This window comes from Falco cherrug, chromosome 9 (assembly GCF_023634085.1).
Source record: "Falco cherrug isolate bFalChe1 chromosome 9, bFalChe1.pri, whole genome shotgun sequence".
Lineage (NCBI taxonomy): Eukaryota > Metazoa > Chordata > Aves > Falconiformes > Falconidae > Falco > Falco cherrug.
Genome location: NC_073705.1, coordinates 23324135 through 23343777, shown reverse-complemented (window position 1 = coordinate 23343777; position 19643 = coordinate 23324135). Strand labels below are relative to the sequence as shown.

General features: G+C 38.1%; 1 protein-coding gene across 5 annotated transcripts in view; it reads left to right on the top strand.

Annotated features, from left to right (window-relative positions):
- The window catches only part of VTI1A (vesicle transport through interaction with t-SNAREs 1A), a 274434-nt gene that overhangs the window by 170631 nt on the left and 84160 nt on the right, over positions 1-19643 (top strand). For 3 of the 5 annotated variants that reach the window (XM_055721345.1, XM_055721347.1, XM_055721346.1), the window contains one exon: positions 3140-3201. In XM_055721345.1, coding sequence (XP_055577320.1) covers positions 3140-3201 — 62 coding nt within the window. Of the gene's footprint in view, positions 1-3139; positions 3213-19643 lie in introns of all 5 variants that reach the window. The other 2 variants (XM_055721349.1, XM_055721348.1) reach the window with 1 other exon arrangement.

Here is a 19643-nt window from a genome sequence, read left to right as displayed (position 1 = left end):
TGAGTGCATCTGTCCCAGCTGTCTATATACTCAGATGCACAGTCATGGATGATCTTGGATAACTTGGCAAATTTTCTGTTTCATGGAGGTTTTTGAAAGACCAGGACAGAGGGTGCTCTGTCAATGCATAATAGCTTTACACTGAATGCACAAAGTTATCAGATAATCAACCAGGGAACAAATCTGTCTTCTGAAAGTCAAATGTCAGCATGAACATGATGGTCAGTTCTTAGCAGTTGGATATTGTGAAAACTGGGAAGATGTTCTTATGAGCAGAATTTAAAGGAATTAGTGTTGCTATAGTTTGGTTAAATTTACATGTATGAATTTTTCTGTCTGTAGAGTAAAACATTTGAATGAAGAAAAAGGCAAAACAGCTGGCATTTTGAATAAATAAAAAAATCACGTACAGTACAAAATACATGGGTAATAACAGTTGTCGAGAGGAATTCCCTAAACTTTTTTTTTTTTTTTTAAAGCCAAAGAGCAGGGATAAAAGCTCTGCTACAAGAGTCATATAGGTTAACTGGAGCATAAAGGACTGTAAAAGATGCAGCATCTCTTAGGAATATCTCAAATTAAAATATGTCTAAGGAAGACTAGATATCAACATCAGCATCGTGTTCATCTTCCTTCATTTCTCAGTATTATTCTTAATATTACTTTTTAAAAGTTTTCTTAAACACCATGTAGATTTGCCATTGATAATATCAAAGCATCTTTCAAAACGTTTTCACTACAGCAGTTCTATGAAGCAAGGAAGTGCTGTCATATGCTGTGTCACAGGTTTGCATGCCACCGGTTCTTTGGCTTCTGCAGTGCACTGGTGTTGGTAAAGAAATGATGGAAGAACTATCAGTGTTAAATAAAAACAAGTTTACAGTTGGAAACTCTTTATGTTGTTTTTTCTGCTGGTGCAGGAAGAAAAAAATGGCGTTTTAATGTTCTCTTGGGAGGTAGCTAGAGATCTTCCAACTATGCGTGTACATGTTTGTTTCTTTTTTAACGTTTCTTTCCCTTATTTTGTGGGGGGTTTAATTACCATAAAATTATGAGGTCATCTTGCTTAGAGGAGTGCGTAAAACCTCTAAGATTCAGCTTCCCCTTCCTAAGTATCAGTACTGATTCTAGCTGTCAGGTGGAATCCTGCAGCAAGAGAGGGAAAGTTGGGATCAAACATGTAACGGGAAAAAGGAGAGCGCTACTTTTCTGTGCGAAGGGATGAGAAGCCCCAAGTGTTAAATGCATCTTTATGAAAAATGAAAGACCAATGTAAAGCATACATTTGTACTTCAGATTCCCTTCTAGCATAGCTAAGAACTTGGCTTTTTAATGAGCCTTTTAAAAATTATTGTGACATTTTTTCTTCTGTTACTTGTGTCACACTGGGCTAAACTGCTTTTCTGGAGCTTGAGTTGTCTAGATGAATCAGGAAAAAAATGAAGGAATGGCCTCCCTGGAATATAATGCTCATCTTTGTTCCATCATGGTACATAATTACAGAGATCTGAGAGTTGGTGCAAGCCTTCCCACTGAATATGATCTTGCTAAGAGCAAGTCTTAGATGGTGGTATTGAGTCCCAGCTTGTACTTGGTATTTCCTTAATACCTTTTACAAGAACAAGGAGGAAATTTATGGAAAAAGGTGATGTGTCATTGATTGCAACCACTGATTTCAGTAGTAAACATTAAACCTGGTAGCAAACATTTACAGTATTGGGCTCCAGAATAGAAACTGACTTTAATATTGCTGCTATGCATATATTCGAGATATAATAGTGGTTTGTTATGGTGAAGGTGATTTGTTATTGGAAGACTGCCACTTTTCTTGGCAGTGTTACTGTTTTGATGGATTTATAACACAGGATGTGTTTTGTCTTCTACAACAATGTTTCTTTAGTAAGAAGTCAATGAGTCAGGTAATCCTTTCAATCTGATTTGATAATGAAGTAGTAAATATTCAGCTTTCATAAGGAGAAGAGTGGTTTTATGTATGTACGCACAGCTGTGTTTGGGTCATGTTAGAAACAGTGGTCCCTGCTACTTTATAGCTGACAATCATTATATTATCATTTACAGCAGATTTTGATGTCCCACTGTCTCCAAAATCCCCCCAAAATCCAAAGATGTCTCTCCTTCAGTTGTCAGTAGCGAAAGAGGTGATAGGATTGTGACTGTTCTTCCTATACACTTCTTCATTTCTAGACAACATTTTGTGGGAGACTAATAAATGCAAAAAATAGAAGGAAAGTTTAAACTCCTTTTAAAGATTAGAACTAATTGGGTTTTTTTTTAATATGAAGTTCATTTGCTTCAAAAAATTTCATCTTCCGATTTCATTTTTTATTCAGTTGTGCTTTTACCTATTCTGCAAGTTTTTGAGAGCGCTGTAGAGCAAGGCAGCTAGTTAAGTTTAGCTGTAAAAGTAGGTTTCCTGTGTCCTAACAAACTACTATATATGTTATTTTCACTGAGTGAACTTTACGTGCAAAAATATATATTGTACAGCTGTGCCTTATGTGCATACTGTACACTGTTCACAGAGTATTTGGGTATCCATCCCACTGCTGGCTGCTGTAAGGTCAGTACAAGTTTTGTATTGAAGGGACAGTATAGGCGTATTTCTTTAACACATTCACTAAAGTACGCTGTTCTGTGTTACTGCTTTTGCTTTAAACTTCTGTCTTTGAAAAACAGTGAAAGAAAGATATGATTGTTTTTTCATGTCATAAAGCATCAGGAACGCAGCACATAGCTGCCTCTTCATCCCCTGATGCTCTCACTAATATACATAACCAATATACATGCATACATCAATAGGAATTATGGATACCAATTTGTGTAGCTTCTACCTGCAACCCTTTATTTGTTAAGCTTTTGCTCTTTATTCTGGTTCATCTTTGTTACCTTTGTCTTGTCTTCTGTGGGTTTCATCTTTGCGTAACTGAACACCAGACAAAAAAATTTTAAGTTTCAGAGCTTTGGTGGCTTTCTTACATGTGAGTTTGTTGTGAGCTAAACCTGAAGGTGACTGACTCAAATGACAGTAGAAATATCTGTCCTTTGCACTGAATGAAGTACGTGTGCCTTTTGCCTTTAACAGGCCTATTTTTTTTTATTTTTTTTTTTTTTCTCCCAGCTTAGAGAAACAGATGCAAACCTGGGGAAGAGTTCCAGGATTTTGACAGGAATGTTGCGAAGGTAAGGCCAAGGTAGGGACATTTCCACTCTTTATTTTTTTTTCCTCTCTCTCCGTGCCTTTATGCTTAGTTTTAATTCAACCTCAGCATTTTGCTGATGTACCTGGTTTTCTTTACACAGGCTGCTATGTACAATGTCTTTGAATGAACACTGGTATAAAGCAGGCAGGGTTAGAGGAAAGGCTTTATCACAGCTATGGAAAGAGTTTTCTTAGCCTAAGGGATTACCCATTACTCAATCATTTCTCATCTTGGTTTCTTTTTATTTGGTTTTCTTTTGTATGTCTGTTCTAAAATTAAGCCTTTTGATGATGATTTCCTGTGTTCCTTACTCTTGAGTGATTCAGTGTTTTGAGGGTTTTTTACCTGTTAGATTTTATGTGAGAAAGTTTGTAAATGTTTTGGGGCACTGTAAATTTACACACAGAGAAAACGGTTAAAATGATCAATTCTGCCTGAATAGATGGGGCAGACACATTGTCAGACCTTGTGGTTTTAGCATGTTTCTTCCATGCTTTCAATGTTATGAAAATTGTCCCTGGGATCAAAGTGAGGTGATACAGAAAGGAAAAAATTGCAACATCCTAACAGTCCACGTGGAACTGCAGAGAGGGAGTTATCCAGTGATTATAAGCCACCTTAAGTTTCCGTCGGTACCTTCCCAGACAGATGTTTTGAATTAATGGCATCTCTGGGTATGTGTTCTTTACCCAGTGAAACAGCACCTGAGCTTCTTTGTGATGCGTGTATTTCTATATACATTCCACTTCCTGAAGAAGAAAAGCATCCCTCTAATAGGTGTTGCTGGGTGCTATGAAAACACAGTTTTAAAGGGGTTTAGAGCATCCTCTGAAGCGTTCAGTATGAAATTACCCTTGCCATTGGCTTTTATGTTGCATATTTGCTTAATGCAATTTTCTTATTAAAGAAAAAAAGAAAGGAAGAGAAAGTTTTAGCAGAGTTGTTGATTCGTCACATGGCTTGGAAAATATCACAATCAGAATTTAAGAAGTTTTTTGGTGCAAGATTTATCTCCTCGTAAGTCTTCTCAGAAAAACATCTTCGTTAGTTTCTTGTATACCCAGCTGACAAAGGTTAAAATGACTGAACCTCATGCCTTCATCCAGATTTCTTACAATTCCAACTCCAAACTGTAACATATAAAATTCTCTGATTGAGTAATATGTAAATGACACAAGCTAAATTTAAAATCCATGGAGAAAGGAAGTGGCAATTGAAAGGGATGGTTCAGTGCCTGTAGACAATCAAAATAAACTATAAAAAAAATGAACAAAAGAAAAGACACAACCAAACCCAAGTCTCCCCAGGAAGGGCTCTGCGACATGAGCTGTAACGAATATTCTGCATATGTCTCCATTTTGTCAAATCTCATTAAAGGGGTTTCTTGCTTTATGTCAATTGAGCTGTCCAAAAATCATTCATCATTTTAGTGTAAAAAAAAATCATGCAGTTATTTAAATAATATCATATTAATGTTAAAGTTCAGCTGTCATTTAATAGTATGGCTTAATCAGACATAGCATTTAGGAAAAATAGTTTTTTCGGGCTTTACTTGGCTTTCAGGTTGGCAGATTCAAATAAGGATTTATGGGTTTCTAAACCAATGTATTCTTTCAGTGTTTATGCTTGAGGTACCTCAGCCTTTTTTGCAGCACCCTGTAGTCTGTTATTTTCAATAAAATAAAGTATCTCTTCATATTGTGTTTGAATACATTTGCAAATAATTTGGAGAAGCTGAAACAAAAACATATGCTGTAACCTTTGACTTCGTTTTGTGTTTGGGAATCACAGTTAGGAGTCCTAGTTTATAAGTGTTCCATGAGCCAAATGAAAAATGTGATCTTTCCGAAATATACTTGGGCTCTTCTTTTCAGACAAAAGGATTATGTAGTTGAACACCAAGATGGCATGTTTCTGTGTGTCAGAAAAGCACTGGTTTTCCTTTTTCTTCAACAAAAACACCGAGCTGAGTCACCTGTCCAGGCGAAAGGCAGGTTAGGATTTAAGCTCAGCTCAGGTACACGTGCAAAAAGCAAAGCCTTGGTATAGATGCAGCTTGCAGCAGAAGATTCTCAGGATGCTATTTAAAAACTGCATAACACATACACCTACAGTGAGTTTGATTTGTTTGTGACTGTTGTGTAGAAGGGTCTAGCATTAGCCCAGCCTCAGCATCATCCCAGTGTTGTTTAGTCACAAGAATAATCATGAAATTCAGACCCCCAAGAAATCAGCACAAATTAGATAAGTACAACTGTAAGAAAAATTATTAGCACAGACTGGCAGTTGTGTCCTAATTTCTGCATACTTCAGTACAGACCACAAAATGTTTCACTTAATTACTGGAACCAATAAAGGAAAATGCTGGAGGACTGTTCTTCACATCATTATTATACAGAAAAGGTAATGTTAAACTGAGCATTGCTCACCTTGGTTGCTGCTCCCACAATATGTGTTTTCTGATATGCTTGAAGTTGTATGATGGTCTAACACCCCATGCATCAAATTAATGCCTGTTTCTGGTTTTACTGTCGGGGAAAGGTGAAGCAGCATCTCTTCTGAATCTGGCCAAATATACTAGGAGATTAGATATTTAGATAGCTAGAGGGCTAAGTTACTGCCTTTGTATGACCTAAATTCCCCGGCTGTGTATTTGTGCATAAAATGTTCTGGAGTTGGGGAGTAAAAGTGGGGACAGGTTTTGCAGGTTGCCATAGCTCACTAAGGAAATTGGTGGCATAAGAGGTACAGGTATTCCTATCCAAGTTTACAGCTCTAGGTAGCCAGACATGTATTGGAATTTGTTATTTCCCAGTATTTTGGGTAAGGGATCTTTTGTAGTAAGTGTTTTTAAATATTTGCACTTTGCAATGACCTATACATTCTTTCTCCCCACTCCACCCCCTCACCCCCCTGTAAATAAACCTACTGAGATTCTGCTAAACTACGATATTCCACTCGTGGCATTGCATTACCAGGATAATATTGGCATGTTGATCATGTCAAAACATTAATAATTTCCTTTTACGTGTATCCATAGCTCTGGACATCCTGACATTTTATGACTACTCTTTAAAACTGTAAGACTGTAACAGAAACTCAGCCTAATTTCAAATAGGTTTTAACATAAGGAAACGGCATCTTCTGCAGTCACCTGCGATATTACAGTCTCAGACATCTATCTCTCGGTCTCAGCCCCAATGTGTTAAAAGCACAAAATGTGTTAAAAAGAAGCAGAAAGAGTATGTTCTGAAAGATCTTCACTGTTTCACCCGTATCCTAAGCCAATAGTCTAGAAAAACTTTTTAAGAGAAGAATTTGGACAGTCTCCAAGCCACACATGGCCCAGTGGGAAACAAACAAACCTAAAAGTAACCAGATAAAAATTTCAGTAGATTTGAATCTTTATCCAATTAGCAGATAAATTCCGTCTACCCTTCTCCAATTTGCAGAAAAATATTTTAGGAAAATAGCTACTACCCTCTAGAACAACTTCTTCTACTGTGATTCACCAGGAAATTTTTATGCCAGAACTTCTCTTAATCTTCAGATTTCAGTCTTCTGAATTGTTACCAATGATGCTTTGAGAAGCTCATGAACACATTTGCTCTTACAAAAGGGATTTTGAAAACCTGGTTTCCAACAGGATGGAGAGACTACCTCCAGCTGATGGAAATGAAGCAGTAAGCGTTCAGCTCTCAGGTGATATGTTATATATGACTTGCCAACAGCTGCATAACCAATGTGACTACAACCAGAAACGGAATGCATGCCCTCCGTGCCAGTTATAGTCAAACTTGTTCACTCTTCTGTCCGCAAAAATCCTGGTAGTCCTGCTTCTGGCATTACTTCTAGTTAAACTTTTGAACTCCAGGATAGTCCAGACCTTACAGTTATTCTTCAGCATTTTGTAGAATCATAGAACAATTTAGGTTGGAAGGGACCTTTAGATGTCATCTGGTCCAGCCTCCTTCTCAAAACAAGCCTAATTAGAGCAGTTGCTCAGAGACTTCTCCAGTCACGTCTCAAACACTTCAAAGGTTGGAGATACCAGTGCCTCTCCAAGCAGTCTGTTCCATTAGCAGTTGGAATAAGCAATCTTTTCCAGGTATCTAATTGAAATTTCTCCAGCATCCAACTTGTGTCCGTTGTCTCTGGTCCTATGCAGAAGTGATTTAAAACATAAGTGTTTGAGAATTGGCCTTCAGAGCTTGGGACTGGGTTGCAGTTGTTCCTAGCAGTTCTCAAACAACTTCAGCAGTTGTGAAGAGGCCCCAGTGGTCATCAGGCTGAGATGACATTCAGTGTAGGTCAACTCTTTACACAGGGTGTGGGGTGCTCCACCTCCACCCATTGACCTGGTTGGGTAGCCATTCAGCAGTGGATGCACGAGAGTTTTTTTATTTGCATTCTCCCACTCCTAGAGATGTGAAAAGTTAATTATGTCTGTTCTGCCTTCTCTCCTCACTACAATGCCCGCATTTCCTTATCTAGAAGAACAGCAGCAGAGACAGTCATGTCACTGTTGAGGCAAACCAAAACAAAGAGTGAGTGTTATCACTGACCTTTTCTCCTATTTCCCTACTAGTCTCTGTTTCCATCCCCAAATGTCTGTAACAAAAAAGATTTTCTTCCAAGCTAAAGCCTGTCTCAGTGTCATTCATACTAGGCCATGACTGTTGAGTCTGCTGTTTTCTGGAGGAAGATCTTCGTATCACAGATAAGAAGTTTAACATGTAGTTAAATTTGTCTTGTTTTCATGCTAATAGAGAAACTCCTCTTTCCAGCAGGAACTTTGCATATTTGGTCTCAAGCCAAAAGAAGTTTGAGTAGAAAGTGTTTCAGCAACTTTTTTGGTACATTTATTTCTATTTTTATTTCATGATGTATTTTTACACTGAAAAATGATTGAAACAGTAAATCCTTTAGCAATATTTCTGCTCCATGTTGAATATTTACAGCTGCAGCTGTTTACTTCAATAATTTAGACCTTCATTCAGGAACGTATTTAAGCATATGGTTAACTTAAACCAGAGAAGCAATTCCCTTAACTTGAGGGAGACTGAGTAAGGGGTGGGAGGGAGAGGGGTAAGTGGCAGAACGATTCTAGGTCATCTCCTGGAGCCACACAGCTTTTATTGTGCTCTTTGCTCAAGGCTGATTATAGAGCAAACCCTGTCCTTAATATCCCTGTTGTTAAATGGAAATATAAAATGCACATAGGGTATTTTAGTGCTTGTTACTGTCGGTGTAGAAACATTTTTTTTAAAAATCCTGACTTTTAAGCATTTAATGTAGTTACTTGATTCTTATATTATTGTACATGTTTGTTTTTTAATATGCAACTAAGCTTTATCAACTATGAAGTGTTGAATCTTTTCAGAAGGGAACTGATAAGCTTTGTGGTGCTGTTAATCCAGAGGCAGTCTTTGGATAAGGAACACAGGGTTTGTTATTCCAGATTAAACCTTGGTGTTAATTAGTACCTGGTCGTTCCTCACTTTGACTTTAAAAAGAAACCTTCTTTCTTTGTTGAAGGGACGGACACAACAACTGGAAAACTTTTAAATATAGTGTCAGCAAAATCCCCAAGAGTAAGCATTCTTCATCATTAGGAGTCCAACCAAAAAACGGGAAATGTACCTCTAGGTCTGAACAGCAAGAACTGTAAAGTAGTATGAGGCACTGTGGGTTCCTTGTTTTCAGTTTAGGTATGACATAATCTGATGTATGTAAAATGCATTTCTTATTTTTAGTAATCAGTTGAGAGCCATTTAATAATCTTTACTCATCTCTCTTCGACAGTGTTCTATATGTTGTTTCCAAAATGCTTTTGCAAAAAATCTTACTCAACTTTCATCTGGTGTTAGAAATACTTTTCAGTTCATGCATCATAGAAGGTGCAAAAGTCATTTCAGCTGCTGTATAACCACCATAGCTACAGCAAGCAGTGTACATGGAGAATTCCAAGCCATATACTGAGGGTACTGAATGCCTCACAGGATGGGGCCAATTTCAACTTGGGAAGCATGTAGCTCTGAACAGTTTAATGCCACTATAGCCTTCACAAACCTTCAGCTGCAACAACCTAAGTGATACAGAGTTAAGTTTACTTCAGACCTGGGCCGGGGGAGAAGGGAAGGAGCATCATGACTGATCTTTACATTTTAATAACTTAAGTACCTAGCATAAGATAAGTCACTGTTTTAATCTCCTTGCACCTAGGCATTCTTGGACATGTCCTTCATGCATTGAGATAGAAGCACTTACATTGTAGCATTGTTTTATTTTTCAGATTATTGGAAAGCTTTGTCCGTTTGTCAAGCTGCCTACACTACATCCATTATGAGCAGGGCCCCCAGCATTCTTCAGACAATGTTTCTCTTTTTTTCATTCCCTTTTTAAATGTACAATGGCCTTTTTCTGTCCTCTCCATTCCCTCTTTTATATCATCTGGAAATACTATCTCATTTGCCCCCCTTCTATCTACTTTTATCCAGCTAAACAGCTGGAAAGAACATTATCTAAAGCACAGTTGTGTTTCTGCAGGAAAGCAGGATCCCGATGGATAATTATCTGAGCTAGTCCTACACTGCATATACCAAGAATGTAAAGCATCGTAATAGCTTAAATATCATGTAATCCTTTGTGATTGTTCTCTGTATTGAGATACATTGCTTACTATTGAGCAGCTAGAGCCTAAGAAGGTTCACAGTGTCATAAGTGAAACAAAAGGCGTTTCATAGTCAGCATTGTCATGTCTGAACCACAATAGATGTCCCATCACATGCTTTCATGAGAAGGCATGTCTTATATCAGCATAAACAGCGCAGTGCTTTCTTGCAGTGGTTGCAAGTAGTTTCCAGTTGGATGAGTTCTTTCTGACACGATATTCAGGAATAGAGATGGTAGTGAAAATATTTTGAATGCAGTGAGATTGTTTGTGTGAAGCAGGGGGAAGTAGGCAACCTGTTAGAAAAAGCTGATGTTGGCAATTGCTGAAATAATCAGAGACAACTCTTCAGAAATCAATGAAGTCAAACGCCTGAAGGCCGGTGTAAATTAAGGATGATGTTCTCAATACCGCTCACACCATAACTTGTCACAGAACAATATATGCCAAATTTTACACATTCCATTTACTACAGAGTGTTTAAGCCATAAATTCCTAAATGTAATGTTTTCTGCTCACAGAGCTGCATGATGTCTTGCTACACAGGTAACTTCTTTTTAATCCACAGACTTACCAAAAGAAATCTCAGAAAGGTTCATCCCTTTGTGTTAAGGGAGCATTGAGTGTCCTCATTTCAATCCCAGCAGATACTCATCTGGCCTGTTGAACTGATGAACACTGATGAACTGTCCCTATTTCTCTGATCAAACTGTTCCAAGTTTTCCCTAATGTTTACTCTAAATTTCTCTTCCTGGGTAGACAGAGCTTTTATGTGCTGGTGCGTTTGAGGGTATTTCTCTGCTCTGCCGTGGCCCATGACTTCTGCTGTGGAAAGAAATGTCTGCTGGACTTTTCAAGAATTAGAGAATATAAATAATAGCATACAGAATTAAATTATAGTTTCCAGGTTTCATCAAGCCAAACCTTTTGATGGGATTCAGGAACATAAAAATGGAAGAGTTGGATGCTGTTCTAATAGGCAAATCCTGGAAGCGTAGCCTTTCCAAACAGTAGCTTTATGCGTAGGTGTCACTGAGCCTTGCAAATAGAGGCACCAAAATAAAATCATTCTCATGAGGTTGCAGATCTGGACTAACACTAGACTGTATGCTAAGCTGACTAAAAGTAACATTTGAAACTCAAACAAGATCAGCAAAATACAGAGATTTAACTTTTTTTGTGGCACTTTAAACATTTTTAGGAAAAAGGCAGTAATGTTGTAAAACATCAGAATTTTTAACTTGTTTCTCCCACCCTTGCCTGTAGACACACCAGCGTTTTGGACACATCTAGTGTTTGGAAACAAATGTTGGGAATGGGAAGTAGTTCGCCTAGTTTCATGTCAGGTCTCTGCAGGAGCTTTGTTAACCTTTATCAGGTAAAGAAGCTCTTTTGTGCATTCGGAGCATGATTTCCAGTAGCACTTGGAACTTTTTTTGCTACATTTGGTGGAAATTTTCAGCTTTTAAGAAAAGCAAAATTAATTTAGCTTTCCAGCATGATTCTGATCACACACCAAGGAGTTTATCTTTAAGATAACAGTAACGTCATCCGACTGATATAAAACTGCTGTGATATCAGAATCTTGTCATTAATAATGATTAGGTTAGATCTTTTTAAATCTAGCTTATAGTAGCAGGTCAGAGTTTTGGCTGTGCTCAAGAGACATAAGAGATTAAGTGACCAACAAACTGGAACAAAGGAAAACTCAGGATTTGCTGAGTATTATTTTTGTTCAAGTCAGTCACTTAAGTTCTACCACAGAATCTAGGACCTAAACTTGCACATCATACTCCTGTGAGTAGTTTGCTCATCCATCACCCTAATATTGAATACAGATCTCGTTTGACTTGAGCAAAGTTTGTTTGCTGTGGTTGTAGTTTTACAAAGAAGGCCATAAATGATGAATGTGAGAAATCAACAGCTAAGGAAAACCAGGATCACTTAGTTTGTTGCAATAAATTAGTGCTGCTGTGGGACAAGACCAAAACTGAGGGAGAGTTTATATCCTTGGGTAGCATGTAATTATGTTGTGTTGGACCTTTAAAACTCTGCAGAATAAATGTTCACACATCACTAACCTACTGAGCATCTGTCTGAAGAATAAAGAAGTAATGAATGAGAAAGTGTGGCCTTTCAATGAGAGATTGTTTAGTCTACTTGGTGATAGGAAGGATGAAAATTTGCTAATTTTGGCTGGCGCTCTAACTAATGGAAGATTTGAACCTAATCAAGAAGGCAAAGAAAAGTCAGTGTGGAAACGGAGCAAAATGGGAAAGACAAAGAAAAACAATTTAACTATAAACACTGAGATTTATGTTCTCTACAACATTTGTGTAGCTTTAAATTAATTGGAAATAATTAAAATTGTTTCAGAAATATCTAAAATAATGTAAACATGGGAGAGACTCGTGCAACCTGCTTGCTTCAGACAAACTGATAAATTTGCAGTGCTACTGCTCCTTCAGTCTTGGACTCAGGATTATAATTCGGACTTTCAAATTGTATTTTAAAATCAGTTTATTAATTGAGTTTCTTTGAAGACTTGAACATTTAGTCAATGAATTTGAATAGTCAGGAGGTACAATTTATTAGAATAAGCGGTGTTAGTACTCTCCACTTTAAAAACATAGCAGAAGAGTTTTTCACTGACCTATATGCCTTCTACAAACATTAATGTTTTTCCATAGGTGTTAACATGGTTTAACTTGCAGGATCTCACTGTGTAGCGTTTATTACCTAAGAGCTTTTGTTTAGCTTGGACTTTGCTCTCTTAACTGAGCTGTAACCCAGAAGGTTTTTGTAACATTTGCAAGTTAGAGCAAAGTCTTTGTCTTGTCGTACTTAGTAAATCTGCTGATAGTTTTAAGATTACAACACTAACGGGTAATTTTTCTTCTTGAATAAAAATTGTGTCTTAAATTTATTTTTGTACCAACTCCTTGCCTTACTCCTGATAAAAACACTTGTGCAAGCAAAATAAAGCGCCGTGTGTTTCCCTGACATGCTTATCGCTGCTGCAAATAATGCATTTAGATAGGGAATTGTTTGAGAAACAGGATTCTAAGTGTGCACTGGTCTTGCCTGGATCTTGGGAAGCATATGGTCTACTTTATCGACGCCGAGAAACTTCCTTGCTGCTTTCTGTCACCGCTATATTTTTTCAAATGCAGTTTTCAGTGTGAATGGTGCACACGTGTTGATTGTGAAGGTAGCATTCTTTCAGTACAGCCTTAAGCTAATTACTCTTAGTGGCAGTGGGGCTTTGTACCTCATTTGTGAACAGCTATTTATACTACTACACCAGTACAAAGCAATGTTTCACATTACCAGTTTACCAGACTATTACACCATTGTGTTTTAATCCACTGTACGTGGATGGAGAATATGAGCCATCTGTTTTATTTAATGATATAATCAGTAAACAGTATATGCACTTTACACATTTGGTCATTAAAGATGCCCATATTGTTGCACCCTGTATTTACACTGTAAAATGGTGTATTCACACATCAGCTTGTTCTGGTTTAAAAGACTTGCTGTGTTCATAAGATGGTACAAAGCAAGCTCAGTAACTGCTCGAACCCAGTGCAGGTGGTCGAGCTAGTTGCCATACAGATCAAAAGTCAAACAACTGTGAATCTTCCTTTGAAATGGCATTTAGAGAGACAAGGCTGGTCTTATCTTCACAAACAAGAAAGAGTTATAGATATACATCATGAAGTTATAAGAACAAAAGGGGGTTTCATAATCACTCGGCATCAGAAAATCCAGTACTACAGACTTTTGTGAAGACTTCTTTGGAACATAAAGACCATCTTATTTTCCTGGGCAAAATTTAGAGGATCAAGTCTGAATTATTAAATATGAGAAGGTTCAGTGGTTTCAAAACTTGGGAGACAAGAAGTTGCTTTCTCTCACAGTCAATTGAAAGTTACTTTATTTTCAGCAATGCTTTAGCAGAATAAAACAGGCAGCAACAGCAGAACCCAATCTTTTTCAAGGGCTAGAGGTGAATTGTGTGTATTTGTGCTAGAAACAAAGGAAATTGCTTGATATTTCAATTTCCCCAAAGTATCCTTGGTGAATGCCAAAAAACAGTCAGCAAAATACATTAAAAATCATTGTTAAGTAAAATCTTGTTCACTAGCACATTTTTAAGGAGGTGGAAGATCATACCATCCCACATTGAAGCAGTAATGTTCATTTAAGTGTTTTACTCCATAGCTTGTGCTTGAGATGCCTAGAATTTAAGGCATTTATTGGAGGACTCAGTCTCATTTCTTACGGTGTTTTATGAGGAGATATAATTGGGTGTATCATCAGGTGAAGGCCTGGCTGGCATTGCCAGTAGACAGCGAAGGCAAAGGAATTGTGGAAGTGGTTATGGCTAAGAGTGAGTTTGTGGGTCAGCAAGGCTGGTGGAGTAGTCTTGAGCTGAACAGCACAGCTGCTCAGCAGCGATGGGTCTGCTAATAAAGGTGGGAGCTCTGTGGGTGCTGGTTCTTTAGCTGAGTTTGAGATCATCTTTTAAAGCAGCAGAGTGTCTGTCAGGGTGAGTTCTTAGTCATTTCTTTTTGTATGCACTTGTATAAAATAGCAGCAAAATATTAATACGTAGGAGATTTTCAGTTTGGTTTCTGTTCCTACATAATGTGGCTGTACTCAGAGGCACTGAATAGATACTCAATAACGAAGTCTGTGTACTAAAAAGAAGTGTGTTCGCTTTCCATTTAGTGTTACAAACATGAGGACATAGCTTTCTAAGTCTTTAAATCTATTTCAAAGGCAAGCTAATTATATTATGCTTTTTTTTTAATCTCGGGGTGGGAGGAAAGATTTTTTTACTAGGGCTTTTTTATGCTGGCATGAATTTTAGAGATAAAGTATTTTCAAGTGTATGAGTGAGGAGAAGAAAACATCTCATTTTATAAGCCATTATATATGCTTTCAAAATATACACTATTTTCATGGTTAAAATATTTAAAATAAAACAAATTAAACCGCAGCTATAAGTGTCCCTTTTATAGTCTTTTCATATCTGTATTTCATGTAAGTTGAATATTAAGCATTGGAATGTTTCCGTATGCTTCATGATGTATCGCCTATTGATTTTGAGATATTGTGTAACTTAACTTATTTCTAATCTTACAAAGGTGTTGAGAGTTTTATTTTTTTTCCCCCATCTCAATCCAGGAAAAGCAAATCAGAAACTTGACTACTAATATTTGAATCCTAGCTTTGTCCTGGGCATATCTTGGGTAACTTGGACGCATCTGTTTCTGTGCATCTCTAAAATGAGGATAATGTTCCCTATCTCGGCAAAGCATTCCAAATGCCCCTAATTAATCTGTGCATGGTCCTAACATGACAACCTGATGAGAGTCTGTGAATGGTGGACTAACTGGTAGCACTGCCTGTCCTGATTTGGAGTCATGGCTTAAATGGATTTAAAAGGGGTGGAAGAGAAGCATGGGAAGAATTTAGACGAGCGGGGTGTGGAGTATCTGATTTCCCATAACAGTCCATTACCAAGTACGTACCTGATCTCCTTAACTACCGAATGCAGATATGAGAAAGAGCAGGTATCAATTCTTTGCTGCCTTCTCCAGATAATATAATTTTGGGGGCTCCAGGTGACAGGCTCGTATTTCCTTGGGTGACATTTTTGGTGTGTTGCAGACAGAAAAGGGTATTTGGGTTTGTTCGACAAAAAGAATTAATGCATCCCTGGGGACATAACGATTAAGCGTGTATATAGAAGAGCAGTAATGTTAAACCTGATGTGCTAGCCCAGGCAACTGCTTGTTCCTTACCGATCTCTCCTTACTGCTTCTGTCAGAAATTATGTTCTTATAGTGTGCTGTGGAACGAGGTGTATTATTGCTGGCTAGTGTCAGCCTTTGAAGAATTGGTACTTTACATTTGTTAAGTACTTGAAGGTTCCTTAAAGAAGAAATACATCCCTACAAATGCAAGGTTTTATGACTTGGTATCGCAGCACTGCCATTTCTTTGTTCAGAGATGATGTGGAGGAGAGGTGTGTAGACTCAGCGGTAAAGGTAGGCAGGCACTTACTTCCCCTGGCCAAAATTACCTTTAGCACCATCACTTCTTGCCTCTGGGGAAATAAAAAGAAACATAGTTTGTTACAGAACGTGAATGGGTAAAGCCCTAAAGATCATCTGAGTATTCTATTTCATGTGTAATAACTTGATGACCAGTGAGCCTTTGAAATTCCAGTATTTTGCTGTTCAGCTTCTGATTAAGAAGAAAATAAAAATGTGGATTTCAATTGCATTTTGTTGAAACATCCACTGACATGATGCTGCTTTTAACTGTAAAGTTAGAAGAAAGTTTGCTACACGGTTTGTGTAGCAGACACATGTTGAAAGCTAGGGTAAAATGAAGTTTGAATATGCTAGCTGGTACCGATGATGTAGAGCACCCTTCTCATGACTAGTATTCTTTACAGAACATCTCTTGTGCTGGTGCACTTGGTTCGTCGTATTTTAATGGTCATCTTTGAATTATTGATGATTTATTAAAGCTCTACCAGCAAGCAGTGGGAAAATTAGGCTCCCATGTGCCAGTTCAGTCAGATGATTCCTCTCCGAGGAATTTAAGTGATCAAATGCAATAAGCCATTTATAATTCTTCAAACAGGAATTGCCCACAAGTAGTTGTTTTTTAGTAAATTCCTGGTGTCCTGCTTGGAATAAGACAGTATTTGGAATTATATGATACACATATATGTTGTTAAAAGCATGTTATCGAATTGTTTTTTAATAATATACATAGACCATATTAGCAGTGTTCCAGATGCTTAGCAGTAAACTTAAGGAAATGGGGACCTCATCTCAGAGATGCACACTGTAAACAGACAACACATAGGTGGAGCAGGGAGTGTTGAGTGAACCCGAAGAAAAGGCAGCGCTGCAAAAATGCTGTCATGCTCTGTTCCAGGCAGTGATTTTTGTGTGCTTATAATTCTGTTTATTGAAGTCAGTGGAAAAGCTTGTGCCCAAATACTTGTTCTCTGTACCTGAGAGGAGGAGCAGGTGCACAAGATACCAGAGAAGAGCTCAGTTTTATAAATGTAGACACTAGCTTGCAGCAGAGTTTCTGTCTTGTCCTCTTGCTCCAAGTGACCCAGTTAAATACAAGTTTCGTAGGAAAATACTGTCGTGGCTGACCTGGATAATAGAGATCAGTTGGGAGGACTATCAAACCTGGCCCTCCTCTGTAAACTATTGAGTTCTGAGGCTGACTTTAGTTTGAGACCCACTGTACCCTGCTTTCTTTGATCCAACCCCTGATAATATGTCATCATCATTTAGAGCAGCTAGCTCCTTTGTGAGGAGGAGCCAAGAGGCAGCCCCAGAGAGTGCCTTCCCACACGGAAAGCCACCACCCCCTGATTTGATGGCTTCCATGCTAATGCATCTTTCAGGGGGGCCTCTTTGTCCTGCATTGTTACTCGTTTGGCTCTTCTTTTATTTCAGTCTTAATTGTCATTAGTGTGCATTTGTTTTTTTCTAAAGTCATCTGGGGAATAGTAGTTTATTGCATATTGTTGTGTTTGTCTAAAGGCAATTGCACAAGCTTGAAACCTAATCCTCGTTGTAATCTTTCCTACTAGGGAGAGCTTGAGATAAATACTGCTGCATGCTTGCTGGGAGTGGGTCTCTACTTTTTGATCGTCCATGTCTAAATGTTGAGTAATACTTAAGGGAAAATGTTCTCAAAACATTCCTTAGATGATTATTAGATTATATTTTATGTTTGATAAAAACTGGAAAATCATGTAAATATTTGCTTAACATCCCACCCCTAAAGCAGTTTATTTTCTTTCGGGCCTTCAACCCTCTTGCTTAGTGAACTGAAATCAGTCACTTTCTGTTTATATTCAGTTTCACTTTGCAGTTTTAATGTATGTGTAGTGGTATTCCCCACTGCAGGGGAATACTGAAATAATAAGTGGGGAATAAAGAGGAAAGAAGGGGAAAAAATATTTTTAAAATATTTTCTAGTGTCTTCCCACATTTTAAAAATAAGTGCTATGATTATACTGCTTGCATATGACATGCTAATAACTGGTGTTAGAAGAAATGTAAAAAATAATCCAGTTCTGCTTCTTTATAAATTCTTTGTCATACAGTAAGTAAGACCAGGTTTTATACATATTATGTTCCTGTGGCTACCATTGAAATCAGCCTTTGGCAAAAGCAAACACATGTGAGAGATCCTCTTACCAGAGGAAATCACTTTTGCACCTTGGATACTCCATGGTGGTTAAGTTGCCTGGAAAGTGCTGAGTTTTTCACATAAACAGTCAATACTCACACAGGTCAACTGCATGGCTGTTTTCTCTCATCTGAATTTTTCATTTTGGATTAATGTAGAGTATGGGTCTCAAAACCATGGGCATCAGAACAAACACTAGGTCATGGTTAGAGCTTGACTAGATTGTAGGAGGGGCTTAGGGTAACACTGTGTTGTGGAAAAAAAGCCATCAGGTTCAGTAAATTAATTTAAAAGACTGAGGACACTTCCCTGCACTAACCAGCGTTGAAGCATTCTGTCGTATGTTGCAAAATGGCTTTTCAGATGCAAGGAGTCCTGGAGTTTCTCTTGACTCTTCTTTCTCTCCCACCATGTTTTTGCAATTAAATACTGGATGAAAATTCTTTTTCCTTTCCTTTTGTTTTGGTTTGGGTTTTTTTTGTTTAAAATGTGTTACTTTTTCCTTAATGTGTAGCAGCTGATTTTTCCTCTGTTGGCTCACTTGGGCACAGAGACAAACCTCCTTTCAAGGAACAGAGTTCCAACGTTGTTGTTGATTATTTTAATGGGAAACCATCTGTGTGGTAAGGCAGGCTCTCCAGCTTCTTTCTGGAGAGAAAAAAAAAAAAAAAAAAAAAGAGATGCAAGTATTTTAGCCAAAGGTAAAACCCTTCCCTCTGTAAAGAGGATGGACTCTCACAGACAGCAGCAATAAAGGCGTGTGTCTCCTCAGCACACTCACAAAGACCTGATTTTTAAGAGCAGCCAGCCGGTGACAGACAGTCCCTTGGGAGCACAGCTGGCCTTTTTCAGAAGGTGATGCGCTCTTGGTGCTCCCCACAAAGTTGTGCTTGAGATCTGCTGCTCCTCTGGGGGACAGAGAGCCAGTTTTCTTTCCAAGAGCTCTTTGCCCTTCCTTTTCCTGGCTTACCCCATCTTACCTTCCCAAAGTCTGAGCTGCATTTCTTGCAGGAGTCTTGTGCTTCTCCATCCCCTTCTGTGGTTTTCATAGCCTATCAGTTGGAGGCGGTTTTGACAGACAAGCACCTTCACTTAGAATCACAATGTGGTTGCGCAGTAGAAAAAGGCAGCCTTTCTTTTCTTCCTTCCTCTTTATGAACTAGGGACACAATATGTACAAGCTTGGGGTGAGCTCACAACAGCACTTTGTCCTCTTTCACATCACTTGCCAAGTAACTACTGTTGTGGCAACAGCTGTAACCAAGCATGGTGTCAGCTAGTTTTGCCATAACGTGACTGAGTGCCAATAATTTTAATATAATGTGAAACACACTTCCAGGCAGTGCAATGAGGCATCTGATTATTAAATTCCTTGAAATGTCATCTGGGTGATTTTCTTCTCTTTTTTTTTTTTTTTTTTTTTTTTGGGGGGGGGGGGAATGTTTTTTGGTTTTTTGTTTGTTTTTCACCAATTCAGGTCTCAGAACTGGACAGTGTCGTGA